Consider the following 19,159-nt stretch of genomic DNA (forward strand, 5'->3'; position numbering starts at 1 on the left):
TTCACTGTATGGTTTAGCAAATTGTGATCTTGTGCAGGTTATCTTGTATAGTTATTCAGGGATATAAAATGCACGGTGTTTTTGCTCGATCGCTTGAAAGAGAGTATTTTTACATATCATTAAGTACTTGTATAAAAAGTTATATTTCCAATTCAAAGAGGTTCTTTAGTAAGGGCAATCCCAAATACAAATACTTTCCTATGATATAACATGTCATATGTAGAGGTGGGACTTGGACTGTGTAGCGCTGGCACGGCCTGGCACTCCCGTCTTCATGCCGCTCTGGATTGTGACCTCACCGCTCTGGACTGTGACCTCTAGGCACGCGTCACATATTGAGTCACGCCGGTACGACAAGACAAGTCTTTGTTCAGCACAAGCACGTTCCATGGCACACCTTGGTATGATGTTAGCCCAAGCACAGCCCTCGAAATATTTTTACTTGTTTTCTTCATCCCCTTGTGATATAGAAAAATATAGTTGCATGTATCATTTCTATGAAAAGCTTCAATGATTTACATAATCCATTCAAGAATGAGATGAAAGGTAGTATAATAATCACTAGAAAATTGCATTGTAGCATTGTAGACATGCTTACTTGCCACTTTAGTTCAATGTCATGCTTCAAGCATGTCTCAAAATACGAGCCGTGTTTGTGCCACCCAATGTGACAACATGACCCTCATGTTTGTGCCCTGCCATGCTTTGGGCCATGCCAAAAAGGCAAAAAGTCATGCCATAATCTGCTCTCAAATGCATGTCTCAAGTACTAGCTCTAGTCTTCAAGAGAAGTGAGAAACAGATGGAGGGGGTTGTGATATTGAGAGACAGTAGAAAAAAATTTCCCTCTTTAATATTAGATATAAGCTAACTAGTACTTTGTTTTAAAAATAATGCAATTTTTATTTTCTGATGAGTCAAATAATTTAAATTTCGACCACATCTATAGAAAAAATACTGACATTTTTATACAAACAAGTATCATTAGATTGATTATGAAATATATTCTCATAAAAATCTATTTAGAGACGCATAAAACTTGAAAATGTTGAACTAGTTTCAGATTTAGAATTGAAAGTATTTTTTAACGGAGGGAGTAGTAGTAATCTAAAGAAAGTTACCACGGCTTTCTCTTTGGTTTGTTGTCCTGTGTCTATTCTCTGTTTTCTTTTTATCACATTCTCTCCACCTGTTGAGCTAGATGCCCTTAATGTTAAGGGATAATTGTTTGTTCGACATCCAAAGTGATGGTCCTTTGCTGGCGGACACCTACTTTGGAGCATTTTGCCAAAAGATACTCTGGTTCGTTGAAACTAGACCACAGGACACCGGGGCCCGGTTACAGCCGGTTGAGGAGAGAGAAAACTTCAATTTGGACATCCGGTGCCCCTGAACCACACTTGGGTCCGCCTCCAACGTGGTCTGGTTGGACCCATAAGAACCGGCTCTGACCCAGTTTGCCGTGGACCTCGCTCACGCCCAGCTCGCCGCAGAATCTTGCTCGCGCGGCCGCCGGCGGGACGTCGAGACCTCACGCCGCTACGGACCTTGCACGCAGCCAGACCACGCGTCGCCGCGGAGCCTCGCGCGCAGCCATACCTCGCACCACCGACGTGACCGCCGTCGCCGGGGAGGTGGCGCGAAAGGCTGAGACGGAGGGGCATGGAGATCTTGGAGCTCGCGCTAGCGCTGGCTCGACACAGGGCGCGGAAATCCCGCGCGGCCACCCAGCGCCGCTGCCCTCGCGCTCCCACTCCGCGCCTGCCTCCAGCGCGGCCACCCAATACCGCCACCCGCCTTGCTCGCGCGCCGTCGCCTAGCACCACCGTTCGCGTCGCATCCCGCACCACCGCTCGCCGCGTGTGTCACAACCGTCGTGTGCGCCTCGCCTTGGCTCGCACCACGCGCCTCCACGTTCACGTAGGCTCGCCCCAGCGAGCGGCGCCACGGCTCCCGGGTGCCCGAGGAGCGGTGGAGGGCGCTGCGAGAGGACTGCGGCGGCCGACGTCAGTGGGCCAAGGTTACGCTGGCCCAGTTCGGCAAGCGGCGGCGCGACGACGGTCGGTAGTCTCGGCGGCGGCTGTCTGCGGTGCCGAGGTGGCGGCCCTTGGCTTCGACGTGGTCCTGGCCGGGGCGTCGTGGCTGAGTACTTGGCTTTAGATGCCGTCGGGCGGACTGCACCTTCCGTTCCTTCCCGTTGTTCGCGCGCAGCAGGCAGGCAGGACAGAAAGCAGAGCAGCGGCAGGGCAGAGACGAAGGGAGAAGCAGAGCGGAGCAATGGCAGGGCCGACTTAATGTCGCACCGCGAGTCTCTCTCCCTCTCTCTGTCTTACTTCGCATAGAGGTGGAGGGCGCCCGCGCTGCCCCTCCCGCCTCTCCCAAGGCCTGCCGTCGCCCGACCCTCCTTGCCCGCCTCCCTCCCTCCCTTACCCCAAGCTTCTCCTCAACCTCAGTCAAGGTAATGATGCTATTATTTGTCATTTGAATGGTGGATTTAAAGATTATGAATGGTAGCTAGGGTTTGGAGAAAAAGTATATTTGGAAACTATGGGCTAGGGTTTGGAGGAAAATAGTTCGATTTTGTTAAGGTTAATTAGTTAGTTAGAAGTATGTTTACCATGTTTAGTGTAAGGTTTATTTTTGTTCCTATAAGTATTGGTTATATTATTTTAGTTGTAATGCAAATGGTTTTCCTTTACATTAATTTGTGATTTTAGTTGTAATGCAAATGGTTCCTATAAGGGGATACATCGGATGCTGCTTGGGCTAGACCATTCTGGTTTTAATTGATAAACAAAGGATTAGAACAAACATTATGAATAATATAATATTGAAATTAACATTAAGTAGCATTGCAAAATTAAAACTACATGCTATGCAACATGGACAAAATATGAAAGAACATGTACATATTGAAAGTAACATTAACAAACATATCAAACAACTTCACTAGGAAAAAAGCAAGTTCTATGTATGGACCTGCTGGCCTCGTCTTCTATGCCTGCTAGCTTTATGGCCAGGTTCTTTATAAACGGAGCAAAGATTCTTGCCACGGGTCTCGTTGCATGTATCATTTCTATGAAAAGCTTCAATGATTTACATAATCCATTCAAGAATGACATGAAAGGTAGTATAATAATCACTAGAAAATTGCATTGTAGCATTGTAGACATGCTTACTTGCCACTTTTGTTCAATGTCATGCTTCAAACATTGCTCAAAATACGAGCCATGTTTGTGCCACCCAATGTGATGAGATCCTAGGCACAACATGACCCTCGTGTTTGTGCCCTGCCATGCTTTGGGCCATGCCAAAAAGGCAAAAAGTCATGCCATAATCTGCTCTCAAATGCATGTCTCAAGTACTAGCTCTAGTCTCGAAGAGAAGTGAGAAACAGATGGAGGGGGTTGTGATATTGAGAGACAATAGAAAAAATTTCGCTCTTTAATATTAGATATAAACTAACTAGTACTTTCTTTGTTCTTAAAAGAATGCAATTTTTACTTTCCGATGAGTCAAATAATTTAAATTTCGACCACATCTATAGAAAAAATACTGACATTTTTATACAAACAAGTATCATTAGATTGATTATGAAATATATTCTCATATAGATCTATTTAGAGACGCATAAAACTTGAAAACGTTGAACTAGTTTCAGATTTAGAATTAAAAGTATTTTTTAACGGAGGGAGTAGTAGTAATCTAAAGAAAGTTACCATGGCTTTCTCTTTGGTTTGTCGTCCCGTGTCTATTCTTTGTTTTCTTTTTATCGCATTCTCTCCACCTGTTGAGCTAGATGCCCTTAATATTAAGAGATAATTATCTGTTGGACATCCAAAGTGATGGTCATTTACTGACGGACATCCACTTTGGAGTATTTTGCCAGAAGACACTTTGGTTCGTTCAAACTTGGCCACAACCGGCTGCAACCGGTCCGCGGTGTCCTATAGCCTAATTTCACGGAACCAGAGTGTCTTCTGGCAAAATGCTCCAAAGTGGGTGTTCACTAGTAAAGGACTATCACTTTGGATGTCCAACAGACAATTATCCCTAATATTAAACATAGGTCCAGTTCGTTTCGCTGAAATTTGACTTATGCTGATGCTGATTTATAGGGATGAAAACGGTACGAATATTTTCTGACCGTATTCGAGACCGAATTTGTTTAGAGGGGTTTAAATCTCTCCGTATTCGAGTCCGGATATTCAACATCCGATACTGTATCTGTATCTGAATACTCAAATCATATATTTATGATGTCGATATCCAAACGTATCATATTCGGCATGGTTGACACTATCCGCATTCGAATTCAAATCCGGATTGAAATATGAAAACAAATGTAATATCGATGATATCCTTCTGTAGCATCCGTTTTCATTCCTACTGATTTGTTGTGAGAGAAAAAAATATTATTTCTTTACTGAAAAGTATTGCTAAAGAACAGGGCGCTATATTAAATAGTAATACTCCCTCTATGGTATTCCCCTCCATCTCTTAGAGCAAGTCGAATAAGCTTGGCTACGAGCCCAGCCAAGTCCGTAACAGCAGCCTGTTCGACTGGGCTTATACGATCGTGAATTATAAGTTGGAACAATATTTTTCTCTTATACCAAACTAGCTAAATCAGTCAACAGTAAATAATCCATAATCATTTACGACGAAACGAATATGCTGACAGACAAGGAGCTCGTTCGCTGGTCTGAACGGGTTCAGCCAGCCGGCTGATCCCCTCACGTGTTACTGTTCATCAAACCAGTCGAAGAGTGTTTCTCTCTCACAACAAGCCAGCCGAAACAGTGTTTTTCAGCTAAGTTTCAGACCAGCGAACGGAGCTAAGGCATACAGCAATCTCTTTCTAAATATAGAATTTTTTATTCCGCGTGGGACCCACTTACTCATCCCCGTTCCCTTCCTCATCGGAAAAACATCGGCAGCCAAGAAGCAAGATCGATCCAGCGCCTACGCCCACCGGTGGCCAGATGGCGTCCAAGATGAGCTGTTCCTCAGCTTTCAGCAGAACTGGGTAACGGAGAGACGGCCAGATGGTTCCGTGTGGACCTAGCTCTTGGGGGGAGGATCCATGGCCGCCATGGCCGCGAGGATGGAGGTGCCCGCACACGGGCGCCACAGCGTCGGCGGCCGAGCGAGCGACGGGCACGGTGCTGTGATGGCGGCATGACCAGCCCTGTGGCCCCTGTCGGGTGGGGACACGGCTGCTGTGCCGCGAAAACTACGGCTGCTCGCGGCGAGGACGACAGCGGCCGGCCGTGTGCAGACGGCGGCAAGGACGTCCGAGCGCCGGCCTCGCCCTCTCTTCTCTCTCGTCTCTAGCGCGGACCTCCGTGCTCACGTCCGCGGCGCAGCGGCAGCACAGCATGGCGGACGACGGCTGCCGGGGCCGGACGACGCGTGGACGCGGAAGGACAGCATGCGAGCTAAAAACGGTCGGAAAACTCAACTGTTTCCTGCTTCTCCGTTTCAATACGAAAACAAAAGCGAAAACGGTAAAGCCAGACACAAAAACGAACACGAACTTATAGAATATTGAGAATTTTAAAAACAAACTGATTCGAGCGGAATTATGTCGAACACGGTCGTGAAAAATCAATACGAAATATTGACTCGTAGAATCAAGTGCATAATAATTAATAAGTGAATAATAATTAAAAGTCCTATAACTTTCTTAAAAAAACATCCTCTACTCGACACCATGTAAGAAATATATAATTTTTCTAAGACAACGAGCGCTTGTACGTGATTAATATACCGCTGAAATATTGTTTAATTTTTTTGAACATCTTAAAGACCTCAAATGAAAAAACTATAAACTAAAAAGTTGTAGATCTCATCGAGGGTTACAATTTTCATGTAGAAATCATCTTCATTCGAGATAATATGAAAAAGATAAAATTTTTCTAAGGCTGGACTTCTAGCGGGTCAAATTTAGTTTAAACCGAATTTCGAATTCAGGATATTCCAAATTAAAAGTAGAAAAGTAGAAAATAGTCGAAAAATGTCAAAACCGTTTTCGTTCTGATTTTGAATTTGATGTTCCGAATTTTGAACCGAATTCGAATTTGTTCGAAAATACGAATTCGATCGAATTAAATATAGAAAATGATGCGGTTCGGTACAGGATATTTCCATACCGTTTTCATCCCTAATGCGAGCTACTCCCTCTGTCTAAAAAAGAGTCATTCTCACTTTCCAAAAAGTCAACAACTTTTAATTTTTACCAAACATATTTAATAAAATATTAATATTTATAGTATATAATTAGTATAATTAAGTAGGTCGTTAAATATACTTTCATAATAAACTTATTTAGTGATATAAATATTATACGTATTTTTTATAAACCTAGTTAAAATTGAGAAAATTTGATCAACACGATTCCTATAGCTAACTCTTTTTTAGAGGCAGAGCGAGTAAACGAGATTCACATAGCAACTCTTTTTTAAGGAAGAGGGAGTAGACGAGATGGCGCTCACGGGCCCCGCAAAAGCACGGGGAACTAGGCAAGCGCTCGGCGTCAGAAGTTGCACAAGCAGCTTGGCTCTTCCCCTTTCTTTCTCTTCCACGTAGGAATTTACCGATGTGGCTTAGCTATAAGGGCAGTCCCAATGAAAAAACTAGTAGTTTAACATAGGATATCGCACCAAAAAAGTACTGCTTTTCAACCCATGATTTCTATGAGTAATAATTATTTTCTCTTTCTCTCTCCCAACTCTATCTTTTCCTCCAATGGGAGTGCGACACGAGCTCCCTAGAAACTGGTAGTTTCTCCCCAATGACGATTTCATGGTTTCTTGATGCATTGGGTCAAGAGTAGACCTGGTTTCTTCATGAAGAAATCAGGTCTATGATTTTTGCTCTCTTTCTTCATTAATTACGTTGCCATGTCAGCATTTTGCCTATGTGGCAAATCATTTAATAAGGATAGAAATCATCATCAATGCACCATTAGGACTGCCCTAAGACAAGCTGAATTGTATTATTGTATTTCCTCTTAGAGCTAGAGACGCCTAGACCCAACAAGATTGGCCTCTGATCTATTACGTGCTGATATATCCAAACACGAAACAAGGCTAGTTGACCCTTAAATGAGAGCAACTCCAACATTCTTTATATGTTTCTTTATTATTAACAGAAATATATATTTTGGTAAAAAATGTACTTCAATAACTTCATTAAATATTATCATCCTTTATTTCTAATTTTTCGCTAACAAAAAATAGAGAGCGGAGCTGGCTTTGTAGAGAATGGAACGATATAGAGAAAATATTGAAGGGTGAAAAAAATATAGAAAACGAATTTTATTTAAATAGCTCTTCAAATAAGAATTTAGAGGGTGAGGTTATGAAAAACTCTTGGGAAAAACAAACAGCCTCTTTGTATTCCAGGAAAAATGGAGCAGAAAATCCTTAATTCTTTCTTCCAAAGAAATTCTTGTTCAGATTGTCAGACAGGGAGCTTGCTGCCCCACACAGCGAGCGCTTAGTGAAATCATACCTTTGCATTGCCTATCCACAGTCGCAGTCCATATCCTAGCTTACATTCACTTGACCTAAATTAAGAATCAGCATCTCAGGACCGTATGAATTGACAAATCCTACCAATCGAGCTCGTTTCTTGTTTCCCAAGGACGCACGGATCTCGCGGTACGGGTTGGTGGTCTTTGCCAGTCCTGGAAGTAGCCGCGATGGAGCGATGGCGACCTCCAGACGCAATAAGACAGTGATCTCGAGCTTAAAAACGCATCCACGCACCACAGATCCACAATACCGTGCACATCCTATAAACAGCACTACACAGGAACCATCCTCTCCGGACGTGCGTCGTCATCAGTTGCGTATGCAAAAGTGTATAGGGACAGCTGAACTAATCTTCTTGGTGTATGTGTGTCAGTGTGTGTATATCTGCAGCAACGATGGATGGCGCCACACACTGCCACAGCAACACCAACTTGCGACCGATCTATCAGAAACACATCGACCATCATGGATAAGGCGTATGTCGCCATCCTCTCCGTCGCCTTCCTCTTCTTGCTCCACTACCTCGTGGGCCGCGCCGCCGTCGGCGGCGAGGGCAAGCGGCTGCCACCGAGCCCTCTGGCCATTCCGTTCATCGGCCACCTCCACCTTGTCAAGACGCCGTTCCACTCGGCGCTGACCCGCCTCGCGGCGCGCCACGGTCCGGTGTTCTCCATGCGCATGGGGCACCGCCGCGCGGTGGTCGTGTCCTCGCCGGAGTGCGCCAAGGCGTGCTTCACGGAGCACGACCAGACCTTCGCCAACCGCCCGCATTTCCCGTCGATGCGGCTCGTGTCGTTCGACGGAGCCATGCTCTCCGTGTCCAGCTACGGGCCCTATTGGCGCAACCTCCGCCGCGTCGCCGCCGTGCAGCTCCTCTCCGCGCACCGCGTCGCCTGCATGTCCCCGGTCATCGCCGCCGAGGTGCGCGACATGGTGCGCCGGATGAATCGCTTAGCAACGGCGGCGCCCGGCGGCGCCGCCCGCGTCCAGCTGAGGCGACGGCTGTTCGAGCTCTCTCTCAGCGTGCTTATGGAGACCATCGCGCAGACCAAGACCTCGCGCTCCGAAGCGGACGCCGACACTGACATATCACCCGAGGCGAACGAGTTGACGCAGATTTCCGAAGAGATCATGCCGCACCTCGGCACGGCCAACCTGTGGGACTACCTGCCGTTTCTGCGGTGGTTCGACGTGTTCGGCGTGAGGAACAAGCTCATGGCTGCCGTGAGATGGAGGGACGCGTTCCTGCGGCGGCTTATCGACGCAGAGCGGCGGAGGCTGGACGATGACGGCGACAGCGAGAAGAAGAGCATGCTAGCCGTGCTACTCTCCTTGCAGAAGTCAGAGCCGGAGCTGTACACGGATACCATCATCATGGCGCTGTGCGGGGTGAGTGTTTCAAATGGTACCTTCTTTCGGGCAAACTTTGCTAAACTTATATCTCCCCCCCCCCCCCCCCCCCCCCCCGGGTAATTAAGGACTTATTTGGCGCCGGAACGGAGACCACATCATCCACGACAGAATGGGCCATGTCGCTTCTGCTGAACCACCCGGAGGGTCTCAATAAGGCACGGGCTGAGATCGACGCGGTTGTGGGCAGCTCCCGCCTGATCACCCCGGACGACGTGCCCCGCCTCGGCTACCTGCACTGCGTCATCAACGAGACCCTGCGCATGGGCAGAGAAGGGGTACTGAGAGACGTGGGTCACGACCGGCGCGAACCACGGGCGAACGCGAAATACAAAGTCATAGCGCGGACCTAACTCTAGAACAGGAACGAGTCAATCGTGACACCTATGGAGGGTGTATCTACAAGCAATACGAGCGCTACAATGCACAAACAGGATATGCATGAATGCACGTCCTATACGTCCTTCCACTGTTGCCAGCATATAGGGCAACCGTTCTCAGATTTTTGGCACATCGTTCTCTCCTTGTAGCTAGTCGATACTATCGGACTATGGTCGAGTCAGTGTACCTGCAGAAAACTTGATTAAGCCTATCTAAGTCAGCAGAGTGCCATCTATCCTGGATACATAACCATAGTAATAGGGCTACTTATATAACTTCGCATGTAAACGTCCTAACTTTTTGTAAAAACAGGTTGTCAAATTTTAGCTTAGAAAAGGTTTTGAAAGCTTTATTTCCTCATTTATGCTCTGATACCACCTGTGGCAGAACCGCCTAATCTAATGCCTCACAGGAGTGCTTGTCTTCCATTAGACACTAAGCACTCAAGGGAGAACACTAAATTACTCGGTTCCGTCGGGCACACCCTAGGGGAGAACCCGAAAATCCACATTTTACCATCAGGATCACAAATGAGAGAACAAAGCTTACATCATTCTTAACCATTTCATACATCCATTTTAGTACAACATTAGAGTATAATAGTTATTGTATAACAGCGGAATGTAATCATATTATCAGAGTTATAAATAATTTAATGTACAGCGGAATTTAAACATGTGATCAGAATTATAGCGGAAATAAACATCTATTAATGATATGATGAAGTATTGATATATAAACTACTACAACAGATTATGAAACTTTCATTTATAAAAACATTTGGTGAGAGTTCTAAATAAAAACTACGATCGCGACGTAAAGGAATCCTCGCTGAGCCCACCAGGAGGAATCCACACACAAGGGTCAGCTCTAGCATCAACCTGTCACCTGCAACAGGGGGAATAAAACCCTGAGTACTCAATTGTACTCAGCAAGACTTACCCGACAGGAGAAAAGAAAAGACTCCAAGGATATGCAAGGCTATCTGGCTTGTGGGTTGCATTTACAGGAAGCATTACTAAGCATGCGTCCTTATATTCGATTTTTATTAAAAGCCGCATTGGTTTATTAACTAACCATTCTATGTAAGCACCTGTGCTACTTTCAAGCAAGTGGTAAGCAATCAGATTTCCTTTTCCATCTTTCATCTTTCATCTTCAGTTCTTACTACGATGCTAAACCGCAGACAAGCCGTACCGGATAGCCCGGCGATTCGCGAATCAATGCCCCCAGCTGGGTACCCCGAAAACACACGCCCTGCTTATACCTCGGGCACAAGCAGGACCAACCCATCACTCTCCTGTCCTGGGTGTCCAGGTCCCCGTCCAAATTGGGACTCCAAGCCCCCGCCCCTGAGTCCCAGACTCAGTGCGGTGCAAGGACCTCCTCCACCAAAACAAACCCTAACAGTCGGTCCGGAAAGAGCCGGATCCGCGATAAGAGAGCAACAAGTCTTCCAAGCGCCCATACACAAGTATGTGCTCGGGATAATAAGTCTATGACCTGCCTAGAGTCATATGCAACGATCGGTCCTTAACCGACCAAACAGGGAAAAATAGTGTAACCAAGCTATGCCCCGTGTCCACGGCGACACAACTCCTTACACTCACCAATACCCAAACCATATCCCTGTTCGGTCACCATTTTTCCTTTCCACCATTTTATATTTCCCAAGTAATAATAATATAGTAACATATTTCCTATATCTCGCGAGTGACAGGCAATCACTCGACTTTTACCGGAGTCCTGTAGCATAGCAATCTACACGATCCTGTCATACTAGTAAGACTCATAGGATAAAGATATATATGCAAGTGGTTTCATTCAACTCCTTGAAACTTAATGCACAAATATAATTTAAACTGTAGAAAGTAGGGGTTATACACCGGGGCTTGCCTGGGTAAAATATAACCAAAAGTTAGCATTCCATCTTCATGATATGATCACCATAGCATCATCTTTCAGCTACTCCAATTGATCCCACGATCCACCATCGTTCCTATTATGATATGTATCGATGCAAATGCATAGATGTAAATAATCATTGACAGCCGAAATTCTTAGAAATCCAATCACGCTTCCAAAAGTACCATTTCTCCAGCAACTCCCGATGACTCCACAATCCATCGACGTCCCTCCGTCGACGTCGAACTCGCGGTACTCGGCAAATAGACACAATTAAATATTCACATAAATTCAACTGCGTTCCAAAAATTATGAAACTTTATGGATAGGTGGGGTTCGATTTTAGATGAATTTAGGAAGAAGAAGTGATGGAATCGGAGTTAGCATAGTGGAGATATTAATTGTGCAAGGTGGCCGCTAATCAATCATGAGGAGAGAAAATGAAACGTGATTAGTGGCCACGTGCTGCCGCTGGTTATTAGAAAGGGAAAAGGAATAAAGAAATTGGTGGCGTGGATTAATGGCTCATGACTCTTGACTTTATGTGTATAGGAGCTGAGTTGGTTCACGGCTTTGCTACTAGCACATGGCATAGGACAAGCTGCTGCTGTGGACTTAAATAAAGAGCAGAGTGGGTGTACGGCTAGGATTCTTTGAGAGAGATACAGAGAGCACTGGGCGTTTGTGCTCCTCAGCTCGTCCACCATGGACAACTGCTGGACTTTCACCTGATGGCGATTCTAGCCATGACTTCCAAATCTAAGGGCATGGGGAGGTAGAAGGGAGGTAGGGGATGTATGGGGACTATCTACCTTGGTCTATTGTAGCTTGAGGAAGGAGATCAACAGAGCGTAGCCTTCCCAGGCAAGAACAGAGAAACTCGATTTAGAGAGTAAGATGGTGAGCGGTGGAGTGGGATGGCTCAGCAGGCTTAGCGTGTCCTTTATAGGCAGGAGATGCGGGGTTGGAGGTGGAACTGGCATTTGGCTAGCTAGTCATGTGAATTGGATTTCACGTGATGAACTTGGAGTGGGTCTTTGGTCATGAGTGCATTAATTCAATTGATAGACTTTGAGTGGTCTTTGAACTTGACGAGCACGTCAGGACTAGAGTGTGCTTTGGGCTAAACGTGCTTGGTGGTGGGGTGCTGATTCATGTATGCAGGTCAAGGAATTAATGGGGAAGGAGACCACAGGTCAAGAAAACATTAGAGAATGAGAAGATCAATTGCAGATTAGCTACCTCAGCTGATTATTGCAGCTCGGGAGAAATCGATAGACGCAACATTCACAGACAAGAACAGAGAAACTTGATTTGAGAGAAGCAAGTGAGCAGTGGAGCGGAACGGCTCGGCGTAACCTTTTCAAGACAGGAGACGCAGGAATGAAGAAGCAAAGACGCGACAGCGACGCGTCATAAGGTTAGTGGCTAAACTAGCTTGCTTAAAGGTAATAAAGCACCACGGGATGGACGCGGTGCCGCGGATGAACAGTGTTTTCTGCGGAGCTACAGTGTTTTCTACGCGTGAACAGTGGTTTCCACGCATGAACGGTGATTCTGCGCGCTACAGTGTTTCTATGTTGACTCTGCGCGCCGTGTTTCTCGCGCTATAGTCTACGCGCTACAGTACCGTGCAAGATGGTGCCAGGCACAATGAACTGTGTTTTGATTTCTAGGCGCGTATGGTGCACGCCGAAAAAAAAAAAATATAAACGAAGCTGCTGCGCTTTCTTTCTCGTTAGTTCGTGCTTAACAAAATAAATCCGTGAGTTTATATATATATGTATCGTTCTATTTATTAATGGATTTTATTTTATTTATAAAAGTTGATTTTCATGCTTAATCTAACCGAACAAAACGTTCTCTAGAATCGTCGTCGGACATTCCTGAATATTTCTACGCACTGCGTAATTTATCTTGAGCGTTTATTTGAGTCCACGAAACTAAGTCACACAGGATTCACTTATCGCATCGAGTACTTTTTATATATAAAAAAACTTGAGAGACTCGTTTCGAAAATTTTTGATTAGGCCTAAATCGTGGCGCTAAACACGATCGTAACACCGGGGTGTTACAATCAACCCCCCTTAAAAAGAATCTCGTCCCGAGATTCGAAACTGGAAGCAGAAAAGGGGAAACACGATTACATTCCGTAGGTCAGGGATTACACGAAAGATTACACGACTTCGAACACTAAACCACACGGGGATCTAGGAATACCTGGTTAAGAGCAACTTGATACACCTAAGACCTACTCCCAAAGTCGGGATAGACGAGGACAATGGAGAAACAACAAGATAATGATTATCCAAAACATGGCGTAGCACCAACAAATCCAGAAACAGTCGACTGAGAAGTAAAACATCGTGAACCCTAAGGCCAACTAACCAAGGGAACTTGAACTTCTTCGACGAACCGGATCCTTCCTTCTTCTCAGATCACACTATCACCTTAGACTGCCGAACCTAGCTTCACTAGGTCGACTGAATTTCGTAGCTCTGCTCCGCATGCGAGGGAATGGGATGAAGAAAAAGAGCAAGGTCCAAGGGGACTTTATAGAGGAGAACGGAGAGGGGAAACAACGCACCAGAGGTGGAGGCGGAGTGAATGGGATACACAGATGGTTCATGCTGTGGGGATAAGCACAACCATGGTGTGCTTCCTGCGCGAGCGGCGGAGGGGGAAAATAAAAGAGAGTAGAGGGGGTCCGCTCGACGAGGCAGGCGTACGGGCGACCATGTTCACAAAAGAAGAAAAGAGGGAGGGGAAGGGGGGGTCCGGTACGGGGAACGACGGTGCGAGGCAGAGAGCCGACCGGACGCCAGGAAAGGAAAAGTGCACAGTGCACAAGGACGGCGAGCACTGCACGATGTCGCGGTCACGCGAAAACGGGACGATAATGGATCCGACATCGACGGCGTTTGCAGGGCACGCAGCGAAATAACCCGGCATGCGTAGCACGGTCAACTAAGCACAGGGCTTGGGACAAAACGTCCACTCTGACTTTTGCAACTACTCCCGACTATCCACTGCTGACCTTCCTTGACCACATCCGTCTTTTCTGTAAACCCAGATCATGTCATACTTCCTTTCTCCAAACCATCTCCTTTTTACCTTGAAAGACACTTTTGCATCCCCATTATGGATTTCCCATTTGAACACCCGAACATTTTCAAGGAGAAAACTTTAAAACAAAACAGTACGGCAGTGTAACTTGGTAAAGGTACTTGGTTAACAACCTCGATACCAGCGCGTGCCAAGCAGCGTCACATGTGGCAGCTATTCCACATGGAGCCCTCGGTTTCGTCGCGGCACCATAAGCTTTTAACCAGGCAACTATTACCAACTTACACGCCCAGAAGGCAGTGGGGTCATAGACCACAGAGTAAGAGGTATCGCAAGGGAAAAATTCAACAACAAAGGTTTCCCTCCACAACATGGGACAAGGAATTTTAAATCCAACGACGGATTTGGTTTAAAAAGATTCAAGTATTCTGTTGGGACATCCACAATTAGTCGCTACAGTATCCAATAACATCCAATCACGGCTGATCTGCTTGGCATCTGAATGCCAACTTCTCTTGTAACTCACTTATCATCGCCCTTGAAAACTTAGAGCAAGCCTAACAAGACTTTAAAGTAAATGAACGCAATAAACACAGCGAAATAATAAAAATGCATGTTCCAACGATCTTACACGGGTACAACGTATAGGCATTCAGGCTCCTGTTCCCGACACAGCATTCACCTACGATCGAACGATCTCAACAACTCCGAAGGACGAACAGCAGACAAGAGTACAATACTGGGGGATAGTGATGAAAAACACTACTACTACTACTACGGGCACAACGTCCCAAGGCAACTAGTCTACATCCTCGCGGGGCAACGGCTAAGTGAGAGGAACCAAGGGCTCTTCATCTGACACTTCCGAGGGTGGAGGTGCGGGCGGTGCTATAACACCAGTTCTTCTTCTTTCTGGCGGGTGGAGAGGGATCCCTTCCAAGATTGGGGCATCCTGCCTTCCATCAACCAGCGACCTCCGCCTGGCCCTAGTGAACAGATAGGCCTCACCCAGCTGATGGACATGCCGATCTTCAGCCTCCTTCAGAGATTCCTCCATGGTGGCCTCTCGGCTCTCAGCAGCTGCAGCGCTGGCATGCGCTTCGGCGAGCTGCACCTGGAGCATCCGGTTGAAGACCTCGGCTTCCTCGGCGCGCCGAAGGCACGCCCTCAGCTCCAAGGCTTGACGGTCGTACTGCTCATCCAGAGCGAGCAGGTACGTGGTCAAGTGCACCATAGTGGGACTGTCCTCTTGCACATCCCGCCCTTGCAAAGCCTCCATGCGAGCCCTCCATGCCCGCCGGTTCCTATCCAAAGGTGGAAAGAACCGCATGGGGGTACGGGCAATGGGCTCCTCATAGATCTGGCAGAGGTACCGTAAGGCTTTGCGAGCCACAACCTGGTAGGTGTCGGTGAAGCTAAACCCGGTTGCGGTCACACTCCAGGCTTCGGTGAGGTCGGGGAACTCTTCACTCTTCCCGATGTAGACGGTAACCTCACACCGCTCAGTGCCATGCTCCTCATACTCACGGCCCTCATACTCGGGGCGATCATTGACTCCGAGCTTGTCCAACCCAAACCAATCAGCTAATAGTATTTTTTTCTCACAACAAACTAATACCAGCCAGCCTAAATCAGTCCAAACGAACAGGCTTACTGCTACACTGGAACCATCCTCTCCGAACGTACGTCATCAATTGCGTGTGCAATATTGTATGTTATGCTTCAAATCGTACTAGATCCTTGTCAATATTTGCAGCCGTGAAGGATTGCGCCACACACTGCCACACAACCTCCAACTCGCGATCAATCGACTGGAAGAAACACACACCAGCCAAGCCATCACTAGGCCAGACATGGATAAGGCCTATATCGCCGTCCTCTCCGTCGCCTTCCTCTTCTTGCTCCACTACATCGTGGGCCGCGTCGGCGGCGGCGGCAAGAGCAAGGACTCGCAGCACCTTCCGCCGAGCCCTCCAGCCATCCCGTTCCTCGGCCACCTCCACCTTGTGAAGTCTCCGTTCCACGCGGCGCTGACCCGCATCGCGGCGCGCCATGGCCCGGTGTTCTCCATGCGCATGGGGTCCCGCCGCGCCGTGGTCGTGTCCTCGCCGGAGTGCGCCAAGGAGTGCTTCACGGAGCACGACGTGAACTTCGCCAACCGCCCGATGTTCCCGTCGATGCGGCTCGTGTCCTTCGACGGCGCCTTGCTCTCCGTGTCCAGCTACGGCCCGTACTGGCGCAACCTCCGCCGCGTCGCCACCGTCCAGCTGCTCTCCGCGCACCGCGTCGCGTGCATGACCCCCGTCATCGCCGCGGAGGTGCGCGCCATGGTGCGGAGGATGGACCACGCCGCCGCGGCCGCCCCAGGCGGCGCCGCGCGCATCCAGCTGAAGCGGAGGCTGTTCGAGCTCTCCCTCAGCGTCCTCATGGAGACCATCGCGCAGACCAAGACGTCCCGCACCGAGGCCAACGCCGACACGGACATGTCGCCCGAGGCGCACGAGTTCAAGCAGATCATCGACGAGCTCGTGCCGTACCTCGGCATGGCCAACCGGTGGGACTACCTGCCGGTGTTGCGGTGGTTCGACGTGTTCGGCGTGAGGAACAAGATCCTCGACGGTGTGAGCAGAAGAGACGCGTTCTTGAGGCGGCTCATCGACGGGGAGCGGCGGAGGCTGGACGACTGCAACGAGAGCGAAATTAAGAGCATGATTGCGGTGCTGCTCGCTATGCAGAAGTCTGAGCCAGAGGTCTACACTGACACTGTGATCATAGCTCTGTGCGCGGTGAGTGCTTCTTCAGTTCTTCTACACTGACACTATGATGCATACTTCATTGTTTTCTCCTTTTTCCTGCATCACAAGCGTTGCTGTCTCCGTTTTGCTGGATCTGGATAATTGAACCATGTGACTGACTGTAGTTTTCTCCTTTTCTCTGTGACGAAGAACTTATTTGGCGCCGGAACGGAGACCACGTCCACCACGACGGAATGGGCCATGTCGCTCCTGCTGAACCACCCGGAGGCCCTCAAGAAGGCGCAGGTTGAGATCGACGCCGCCGTGGGCACCTCCTGCCTGGTGACCGCGGACGACGTGTCTCACCTCGCCTACCTGCAGTGCATCATCAACGAGACGCTGCGCCTGCACCCTGCCGCGCCGCTGCTGCTGCCGCACCAGTCCTCCGTAGACTGCAAGGTCGGCGGCTACGACGTGCCCCGCGGCACGATGCTGCTGGTGAACGTGCACGCGGTCCACAGGGACCCCGCGGTCTGGGAGGACCCGAGCAGATTCATGCCTGAGCGGTTCGAGGACGGCAAGGCCGAGGGGCGGCTGCTGATGCCGTTCGGGATGGGGCGGCGCAAGTGCCCCGGGGAAGCGCTCGCGCTGCGGACCATTGGGCTGGTGCTCGGAACGCTGATCCAGTGTTTCGACTGGGACAGGGTTGATGGAGTTGAGGTCGACATGGCCGAGAGCGGCGGGCTGACCATATCCAGGGCCGTCCCGCTGGAGGCCATGTGCAAGCCGCGTGCAGCTATGCGTGATGTTCTTCAGGAGCTCTAATGGCGTATCCTAGGTTCTCACTCTATATGTGAAAGTTACATCTGTAGTTTTGTAGCAGTACGCACGACTGATGGTGTGCGCTGAACTAAATAAACTTGCGGGCATGCCCACGTACGCTATCCCGTACAAAATACAGTATATATAGCGGCATATATGTATGAACGATTACTCAAACTAGTCAATTAACCTGTGCTCGCATAGGTTAGAATTTAGAAAATATAAATGTATTATTTAGTACACTAGTCCATCAACCTGTGCTCCCGCACGAGCTTGAATTTTAGACGGTATAAGTAATTATTTAATACTTCTTACTCATAAAAGAATTACTTATATTAAATTGTATGTTTTCTCTGTCTTTGTTTTCTATCACCATTGACATAATAGATACTCTATAGTTTATATCTTTCACAGCGGTATGTATGAGTAGGTTGAATGCAAAGTTGGGAGGTTAATTTGCATTATCTTTCATATTGATAAAGGTCGATATTTTATAAAAATATTAGGGGGTATTTTAAATTATCTTTCATAATTGTATATCGGTGTAGTTTAGATACAAATTTAAATGATTATTTTATATCTTTCACAATGAGAAGGCTGGGTAATTTAAATGCATGGTTAGGGTGTTATTTTGAATTATGTTTCATAATGGCAGTGGTGGGTAGTTTTGATGCAATTTTAGGAGATTATTTTGAATTATTTATTCATAATGGTAGACATGGGCAATACATACATAAATGTAGGGTTATTTTGAATTATCTTTCGTTATGGCAGTGTTGAGTACTTTATGTTTTTTCATAATGAAAGAGGTGAGTAATTTTTTTTATTAATTACAGTAGATCCAATGGCTATTATCGGCGATGATGATTATAGTCTACCTAAAGGATATATATTTTTAATTACTGTGAGAATTTCTATTTTTGTCCTTTTTTTCCTAGTGTGTTCGGTGAAAATTAACATGATGCCTCCGTTCGGGTTTCTAATTAGTATAATAGTAAGAAGGAGCACTCGACTTGTGCATTTTTTGGTAAAATTAATCTACTACTTTATAGCTAGTGGAGACTTGGTTAGCATACCAAATTTTGTAAACTACAACTTTAATTAAAGCCAATTACAAATGATGATGTATATTGTGTGGTTCCCCTATATATACATGCTCAAGTGGGGAATATTTTCCCTATATCATCAGCTGCACATATAGTGCACTGTGAGTACAATACACATCTAAAGAAATATTATTAGTGATGAATTTGTCTTTGTTAGTTGTAGGTCAACCGGCCAAACACTTTGTGTACACAA

At 47.1% G+C, this 19,159-nt stretch overlaps 2 protein-coding genes across 2 annotated transcripts; both read left to right on the forward strand.

The window, feature by feature from the left end:
* The first annotated feature begins 7,994 nt into the window (after positions 1 to 7,994).
* LOC136453628 (cytochrome P450 81Q32-like) lies at positions 7,995 to 9,304 on the forward strand. The gene is made up of 2 exons (XM_066454189.1): positions 7,995 to 8,930; positions 9,020 to 9,304. Exons 1-2 carry the CDS (start codon positions 8,007 to 8,009, stop codon positions 9,302 to 9,304), a joined length of 1,209 nt encoding a protein of 402 aa, XP_066310286.1. The 5' UTR covers positions 7,995 to 8,006.
* A 6,672-nt stretch (positions 9,305 to 15,976) lies between these two features.
* On the forward strand, positions 15,977 to 17,967 carry LOC136468820 (cytochrome P450 81Q32-like). The gene is made up of 2 exons (XM_066467266.1): positions 15,977 to 17,089; positions 17,249 to 17,967. The coding sequence occupies exons 1-2, from the start codon at positions 16,157 to 16,159 to the stop codon at positions 17,861 to 17,863; spliced, it is 1,548 nt and encodes a 515-aa protein (XP_066323363.1). The 5' UTR covers positions 15,977 to 16,156; the 3' UTR covers positions 17,864 to 17,967.
* Positions 17,968 to 19,159: the final 1,192 nt, after the last annotated feature.

Source organism: Miscanthus floridulus, chromosome 1 (assembly GCF_019320115.1).
Source record: "Miscanthus floridulus cultivar M001 chromosome 1, ASM1932011v1, whole genome shotgun sequence".
NCBI classification, from domain to species: domain Eukaryota; kingdom Viridiplantae; phylum Streptophyta; class Magnoliopsida; order Poales; family Poaceae; genus Miscanthus; species Miscanthus floridulus.